Source organism: Sciurus vulgaris, assembly GCF_902686455.1.
Source record: "Sciurus vulgaris genome assembly, chromosome: 7".
In the NCBI taxonomy this organism is placed as follows: Eukaryota; Metazoa; Chordata; class Mammalia; order Rodentia; family Sciuridae; genus Sciurus; species Sciurus vulgaris.
The window spans coordinates 43,145,099-43,154,271 of NC_136467.1; the positions used below are offsets into that span (position 1 = coordinate 43,145,099).

Here is a 9,173-nt window from a genome sequence, read left to right on the forward strand (position 1 = left end):
TTAAAAATTAAGACAATCACCATATTATCCAGCAATTCCTCTTATAGATATATGTACTCCAAAAAAAAAAAAAAAAAAAGAAAGAAAAAAGCGGGAACTTTGAACAGTATTTGTACCCCAAGCTCACAAGCATTATTCACAATAAGCAAAAAGGTAGAAGCAACCAAAATGTCCAACAGATTAACAGATAAATAAAATGTAGTATATAAAATGAAATAATCAGTCTTAAGGAAGTCATGAAACATGCTGCAACATGGATGAACCTTGAAGACATTATGCTAAATGAAATAAAATGGTCACAAAAGTATAAATGCTGCACAATTACACTTAAATGAAATATCTAGAACAGTCAATTTCATAAAAACAAAGTGGAATGGTGGTTGGGAGGGGCAAAAAGAGTTGGACTTTACTATCTTATGGGCATGAAGTTTTAGCACAGAAAGATGAAAAACATTCTGAAGATAGATGGCAATAAAGGCTACCCAACAATGTGAATGCATTTAATGCCACTGAACTGTATATTTAAAAATGGCAAAAATAGTTAATTTTATGCCATATTTATTTTACTACAATTAAAAAAAATACAAGTGACAACATAGATGATTTGGAAATCAAAAACTGAGCTTTTCAATAAGGTGCTGGGTAACTGAAAATATAAGAAATAGTGAAACCAAATCCCTCAAACCACACACAAAAATTATTTCCACCTGGATTCAAAACATGAAATGTAAACCTTTAAAACTTTCTCTTTTCATATGAAGTACAAACACTTAAAACAAGCTGCAACTGCAATAGAATAAAAAAATCCCATTAACAACAGAACAATGCTAAGTATCTAAAAATAAATTTTAAAAAGATACAGTACCTAAAAAACAACAAATAAAAAAACCTTTAATATTAAAATGAGGACAAATGTGTTGTAAAGTTGTTTATTCTCCCTAAATTAACCAACACATTTAATTCTCTCAATTTAAAAAGATTTTTAAAGATGAAGTAGTGCTATCACAAGCATATTCTACGTACTTAATTTGTAAAAAGAAACAAAAAGCATGAACAACAAAAAGATTGATAAATTACACTAAAATTAAGGACTATTACTCATCAGAAAAGATACATAAGCCACAAACTGGGGGAAAAAAAATAAAGGCAACACAAAGAACCAAAACATGAATATAAAGTATAAGGAATTCCTACAAATAATAAAGACAAAATAGAAAACTGAACAAAACAAACATGTCATAGAAAACATATGGCTAACTAAACATAAAAAGATTTTAGAACTTATTAGTAATCAAGAAAATATAAAAATCTCATCAAGAATACATTTTTAAACTACTGGATTGGTAAAAATTAAGAATTATAATATCCAGTTTTGAAGAAATAATTAATTGAAAAACTCAAGCACAGCTAACAGGAGAGTAAACAGGTTTGGTGTCTTTGGGAAATAATGCACTATCTTAAAGTAAAAATATTCATGTTCTAACTCCCAGTAATTCATATATAGCCATATATCACAGATATCTGATATAAAAATATTTGTAGCAGCATGTGACACAGTAGATCATTTGTTTTCCTAAACCATTTTCTTTCATTAACTTCTATGACCTTACTCCCACATGGTCCTCCTTTTTCACTGTTTGTTCTCAGACTCCTGTGCTGCCTTTTCCTTGTCTTTATAGCCTCTAATGTTAAAATACCCAATCTCTCAGTACCTTTTGTCTTCGTCTTCCCAGATTTCATTCGGACCCATCACTTTACCACTCACAAACTCCAAACTCTGCCCTGAATGCCAAACTCATACCCAATGACCTGTCTCAACATTTCCACCTGGACATCTTAGTGTATGGAAATCCATCAAGCTGTTCAGAGATATTCCTGTTCTTCCTGCATTGCATTTGGCCCACCTTTTGTGGGGCGGAGAGGTACCAGGGATTGAACTCAGGGACACTCAACCACTGAGCCACATCTCCAGTCCTCTCTTTTGTTGAGGCTGGCTTTTGTGTTCCTCCTGCCTCAGCCTCAGGAGCTATTGGGATTAGAGGTGGCACCCTTCGACTGGCCCCCCACCTTTTGATTAGGTATGGTCATATGACTGAATGTGTCAATCAAATGCAAGCACGATGAAACAATTTTCAAGTACAGGTTAGTATCCATTATCCAATTTTTTCCCCCAATTATAAAATATCTGAATAGATTATAGGCTAAGCAGCACTATTTCCAAAGTCCATGAAAGTTTCAGATCTAGAGCATTTCAGGTTTCAGATCATGGATGCTCATCTATACTACCAGTGATTGACTCTTTTTTTATGTTGGGGGGGTACTGGGGATGGAACCATGGGCATTTTAGCCACATCCCCAGCCCCAGTACCCTTTCTGAATTTTTTTTATTTTAAGACAGTCTCGCTAAATTGCTTAGGGCCTCGCTAAGTTGCTGAGGCCGGTTTTGAATCTCCCTCAGCCTCCAGAGCCACTGGGATTACAGGCGTGCACCAGTGCCCTGCGTCCAGGGATTCACTTTTAATCTCAAATTTAAAAAACATTAACTTCAACCAACATTTCTGCTCAGGTCAAATCTGAGTCACTGCTGATTCTTTGTTCCTTCTCTAACTAGAGTCAATTTGCCAGCAAGCCTTGAAGCTCGACCTTTAAAGTAGAAATCAAATCTGGCCTCTTCTCACCACTTCTACAACTAGTCTAGTTTCAGCCACCATTTTCAATACCATACTAGAAAACTGAGTCTTCAAACTGGTTGCCTTGCATCCAATATCCCTATTACAACTCTAAGGCCCTTTGCCATCTGCTTCTGTCTACTTTTCAGACCTCACTCTCCTAGTCTCTAAAGATATAACAACATGGAGCTTTTTACTTTCTTGAACATTCCATATTCAAGAACTTTCCATCTGCTATTCCCCTTTTCTCTGGTCTGCCCTTTCTAATCACATAAGCTTGTGCTCCAATGCCATCTCTCCAGTACAGCTTTCCTCATTCTTCCTAATATCCACAAATTTCACTCAGATTATGTACCAATTACCAATTTATTGCTCCAAACATATTCTTTATTGTCTGTTCTGCAAACAAGGAGCAGGGTCCTTTAAATTCTAATTGCCACAATTAACTGTTTTGTGGTTGGGGATATTTGAGAACTTGCAAACAGGTCTCCAAGCACTGAGCTATTGTAATGCATGAAGATAAGAGGGATACAAAGGATAGCAACTTTCCCTGTCACCCATCTTGGTCTTACCTTACCCTCAGGCAGTTTCAAAAGAGTGTCTCTAGTAAGACCTCTCCCCCAAGAACAACTTTACTCTAAAGCAGGGGCTGAACTTTTTCTTAAAGGGTCAGATAAATATTTTCTGCTTGTTGATAAGGTCATGACTTTCTCTTTGTAACAACAAAAAAAGCAACTATAGGCAATAGGTAAATAAGATCGATCAGGTCATGACTAATAGACTTCCAGTAAGTTTCACCAGTCCAATACCAAGGAACTCTCTGCCATTCAGTGAAATATGGCCATACTTTCTCCAAATGAGGCAGGATCTTAGCCCTGAGGCACTTACTTTGGCACTATCATAGCTATACCAATATTGATTGCTCCTTCAAACTATTCCTATATTCTTTAGAGTTTTCTTTACTCCAATTCCTATGACACAGTAACTCTATTAAACTTCCCCTATTGAAAAACTCTGTGGATTCTGTCTTCTGACTGGATCATAATGGACAGACTGTTACCCTGTTTACTTTATGGTACTTATCCCTGCTCAATTAAATTATTCATACATATTAGCTTACTTTATCAATACCTTCCACTAGAAAGTTAGCTCCACCAAGGAAAGCACTATGGTTCACTACTGAATAGATTCCTAATACCTAGCACACTGGCATTAACAGGTACACAATAAGTATTTATGATTAACTTACTAAATGAATCTTTAGTTCAATGGACTCAATCTTATCTGTAGAATCTCAACTCTGGATAATATCAAATAAAGATGAAAGTCTTATTTAAATCTGCTTTGTCCCTCATTCATTCCTATCATTTTGTCTCTCTACTTATGGTATTCCTTCAATCTCTAATCTGAGATTAGTAAATTACCTCTGAGTGTGCCAAAATTCAATCTTATTGCCATTAACCTATTAGGCTCAAGCAATTCACAGTGAACTCTCCCTTCTCCCTAAACATTTTGTGAGGATCAGAAAGACATTATTGAGTGGAACAGAAGAGATTGGTACCTTCTCCATAAACCTTACAAATAAATGTTGGCAAACTTAACGGAAGAGTAGTTAGCAGTTGCTACTGCCTAAATAAAACTTTTGGTACTCTTAAAGTAGAATGCTCAAAATGTTCTTACAAATAATCTAAACTTTAGCCCAGTGAAAACATTGTTCAGAATATAAATGTGCAACTTAACAAGTCTATAACTTTTTTATGTAAACCAACCATTTCTTTTTAAGTCTTTAGTTCATTCTCTCTTTTACATCTACAAATAAAAACAATTTGCAAATGAGTCTTCCAACTTTTCTGCAGGCCCATTTAAGTTGGATTTTACCCTTATTCTGCCATGTTTGTATTTTCACTTTGGAATACCAAAATAACGCAATGGTTGCTGGGATATTCAAAACAATTACTAGTACACTGGGAACAGACCATCTTACTGCTCAAATTCATTCAAAACAGCTAGAAAACAGTGCAAATTTTCTGGTCTTGCTCCCTCCCCCTTCAACTTCCTTATTCATCTGTGCTGATAAGTGAGTAGTAGAGAATTACCAAAGGGCACAAAAAAGTGGAACAAACAGGTATGAGGTCATTAGTGGAAATCACTTAGTCTTCTCTCAAGAAATCTGAGGAAGAGACAAAGGTAAGAACACTGACAAAGTAAGAACCTTCCAGTACTTTCCTTCTTTAATGCTACTTCAATATATACCAATTATCAACTTTCAACAACAGTAAAAGCTGTTCTTCACTATCAATGGCAAGAACTTTAATTTAACCTCAATAACCTCTTGTCTCTGAATATCAAGTTTCCCCAGTTGCTTCCAAGCTAAACATGTGCCCTCCTCTTTAGGACATAATACATTTAAAAACATACTTTAAGTTGTCTGAAAGTACTACCTCTGCCCTTGATTGTGGAAACAGATTGTTTATTAGAGCAAAGAACTGCTATATGTAGTTTTGAAGTTATGGGAAATGTTTAAAAAAAAGACACACACACAAGAGAGAAAAAAAGACTTTTTGTTTTGGAGGCAATAAAAGACAAACTGAAATATGTACAGTGTGTTTTTCTTAAAGGCCCTGGATCTAATAACCTATTATTTTGAGTCAGTAACAAATTTAGTATAATTTTGATCATTCAGAATATTATATTTGCCTAATGAAGAGGGTATTATTTCACTTTCCAATTTTGCCATAGAACAAATTTCAAGGAAAACTAAAGTTATGTAAGTCTTTAGGAGTGTTAAGCCAAACTTTCCAAAATTCAGCTGGTGAGTTTTCTCTCCTTGCCTTACACTCAAATTAGAGATGATTACTTTCCACCAGTGTGTGCGTGTGTGTGTGTGTGTGGGGGGGGGGTGCCTTAAAGATTGCTTGGTTCCCAAAACATCTGCTTCTTCTAAAAGACTTTAATGTGATTTTTCTCTCAGATAGTATAAATGCTAAATTACCTCAACAGAACTTCAGTACAATTATGAAAAAAAAAAAGTCAGAAACAACTATAAATAGCAACTTTTAAAAGATGTGAGTAACTTATTTTGGTTTTTCCATCTAACATCATTGTTTAAAGTTTTACCTTTCAGTATTAGCACTGCTTTTAGGAAAATCTGTGAGAGAACAAGAGTGAAGATGGGCAGCTGCATTAAATGTCTAGGTTAGTACTAGATAACATTTACCCAGAATTGTCCTCTGACTTATGAAGGACACCATTTTGGTATATAAAACTAAATATGGGGCTAATTTCTATGTTCAATTTAGTACAGTTGGTGAAATATTGATCTTGGAGCTCAGAAATCTGTTAGAAGATTGACCTTGGAGTTCAGAAATCTATGTTAAGAGGCTGATTTCCAATCTTGACTAGTTGTGTAACTATAGCTAAGTAATCTAACCTGTCTAAGCCTAGAATCCTCAATTATGGTGGGTGGGATGGAGCTAAACTAGATATCTCTAAAATTCTTTTCAAATGTAATTCTGTCTTTATCATTCCTACCACTAGCACTAAATTTTACAGGGATTTCACACGTTCATCAAACATTAAACACTTACTGTGTCTCTGGCACACACATCTGAGTTCACTTTCATTTTCCTTATGGTATATTAGAAAATGAGTAGTTAAAATATAAGCTAAACTGGACAGAGTAGCGCACACCTGTAATCCCAGCAGCTCAGGAGGTTAAGGCAGGAGGATTTCAAAGTCAGCCTCAGCAAATTTTGAGACCCTGTCTCAAAAAATAAAAAAGGCTGGAGATATGGCTTAGCAGTTAAATACCTGTGGGTTCAATACCTGGTACAGAAAGAAAAAACAAAGGCTAAGAGTTAATGACAGAATCAACAAAAATTAATAAGTGTCTTGTCTATTGGTCTTTAAATTCATAAAACTAAGCATTTGTGGATTAATATGAAACTCCACATTTGATACTGCACATAAAATGTTATTAAAATATTGGGTCTAATGAGAATTATTGGACCTGCCACTGACATAATGTACTTTTATTAAAACCAATTACCATTTAGGTACCATTTCTAAATAGTAAAATCAAGGCTTTTCCAAGTCTAAAAAAGTATGATAAAGTCAGCTCAGGCAGAAGAGTACCTCATCCAATTTCTAACATGAATACATAGATGAGTAACAGTCTGTGCTGATCCATCCTTGTCAACCTTTAATCCTTCTGACTGATGAAAAGCATGAGACATCTGTTTATTTTAAGTACATCCTAGTGGCTGGCTTTCTTATTTTCACCTTTCTTTGTACAACTGTACAGAATTCATCAAATGCTTAATACAGCTTCACCCAGAAGGGTTTAAAAAGATAACTCATTTGACAGTATAAGAAAATTAAATGCTAAAAAGCTCAAAAATAAATAAATGACACTGATACAAGGTAAAATACAGTCTTGGAATAGTCAAAATTTCATATACTTGATATGGTGTTGTTAAAATAAAATTGAAAATTATTAAAATAGGAAAGAAACAGAAGAAAGGGGAATCAGAGAGGTAACATTTATTTAGTATAACAGGTGGCCAGGCATTATGATGATAGTTTTGACTTGTTCTCAAAATTCCATACATGAAAATACTCCCGAATAAGTGATCATCTACAATAAGATAAACGCCAAACCCCTCATACATTGATTCCAATAATCCAAGTGTCTACTAAAAGCAAATGTACCGTTGATGCGGATCATTCTGTGCTGAATCTGTTTGGAACTAGAAGGGGTCTTGGGTCATAGGGGCAAACCCATCCATCTTGTGCACAGAGAAAATTAGACCAGACTGGATAAGGGGCTTGAGTGGGGTCTTCCTTGTTTGGACGCGGAGTCATGATCAAATAACCTAAGCACCCATATTCCACTTTGCGGGCAACTATTTAGTGAAATTCATCACTTCATCCTTAGCTCCTCACCAAGTTACTGAACACGGTCTATTAGCACTTTCATTATCATAATTATAAAACGCCCGATTACACAAATAGCCCAGTCACCAAAGGATACTTTGCTATTTTCTGTGTAATGTTTTAAAATGCCATTGATAAGCAGTAGCCTGCGTTTGGACATCTGCCTACTCTCCCGACCGCTCTCCTCATAAAAGATCCCAGATGCAAAGCGAGGGGTGTGTGCGTGTGGTCAGGTCGCTAGGGTACAGATTTCCCCAGCAAACCCCCGCGCCGAAGATCCCGGCCTGTGTCTCCGAGCTCCGATCCCTACCCGAGCCCGACGGAGGATGAGTGTGCAATAACGTGGCTCCCGCGCCCTGGGCACGTCTACTGCCCAGGCTGCGCGGGGCCGGTTCCGAACGCCGACCCGGCCGGACCGTTACGGGTCGCCCCTCCCCCAACGCGGCCCGCGGCGAGCGGTGCGGCCGAGCCCGGCTCCCCGCCTGAACAATACCAGGGGTCCCCGAGAGGCTGCGCGCAGAGGCCGCGCGCCGCGCCTCACAGCCACCGCGCGCTGCGGGCCTGGCAGGGAGCGTCGAGCCGCAGGCCGCGAAGGACAACCCGGGGGAGGGAGCGGGAGGAGGCGGTTCGGAGGCCGCGGTGCCCCGGCCGTACCTGGCTCCAGGTGATGAATTCGTTGGTGTGGGTTTCCTCCACAAGCGTCCACAGCTTGCTGAGGAAAGCCGGCACGTTCGAACTCTGCTTCATTGTTAACCAGACGCACGGATTCAGAATTCTACACCCGAACGCAGCGGCTGTGGTGGTGGCGGTGCTGGCGGTGTCGTCGTCGGCGGCGGCGGCGGCGGCAGCTGCTCCCGGAGAACGCCCACCACGCAGGCGCAGCAGCTCTCGGGCCCCGCCCCCTACCCAGCCCCGCCGGGCGCGCAGCTAGGCTGGGAGGTCCGGCGGCCGCACGTGACGGACAAGTCTCTGTACTCCGCCCATGCGCACTGGACTCGCGCCCGTCCTCTTCGGAGCCAGTCCCTGGCGTCGGCCGCACCACCGAGAAAAGTGATTGGATGCTGCGGGCGTGCTGGGCGGGAGCTGAAGGGGGCGCTGCCTTCTCATTCGCCTTTTATACAGGCGGTCTCTCTGTAGCGGACCTTTGGCGTAGGAGAAAGTGCTTACTTGTTTTCACGTGGAAGAGGTACTGAGTTCTCGGTTTGTGCCTGAAAAGGTTACAAAAAGCCGTGAGAGGTCTTTGAGTCATAAATTTAGCAGGCAAAGTGTAATTTGTGCCTATCTAGTTGAAGGGATAAATCACGTGGGACTGAGGGCAGCTTTCAAACTGGATGTGCTAGGCCCCAAGTAGAAACTTAAAATAATGAACATTATTCCTAAATTTTCATTAGAGGAAAGCGACTACTTTAAAATATCTATCAAAAAGAGGAATTTAAACAATAACTATTTTCTGAGTACATGTTACTATAAACCAGGCACTGTAATAGGCAGCTTACATGCTGTCTTTAGTGCTGTAGACATCGAGTGCCTACTCTATGGCAGCCTAAAAAGAATTAGTCTAACGAGGAA

The 9,173-nt window shown here is 38.9% G+C and overlaps 1 protein-coding gene across 2 annotated transcripts in view; it reads right to left on the reverse strand.

The window, feature by feature from the left end:
* The window catches only part of HSF2 (heat shock transcription factor 2), a 33,162-nt gene extending 24,689 nt beyond the window's left edge, over positions 1–8,473 (reverse strand). Inside the window, exon 1 of one of the 2 annotated variants that reach the window (XM_079146267.1) lies at positions 8,259–8,473. In XM_079146267.1, the coding sequence (XP_079002393.1) occupies positions 8,259–8,351 (93 nt within the window). In that variant the 5' untranslated portion in view covers positions 8,352–8,473. The remainder of the gene's footprint in view (positions 1–8,258) is intronic. The other variant, XM_079146266.1, reaches the window with a different exon arrangement.
* Positions 8,474–9,173: the final 700 nt, after the last annotated feature.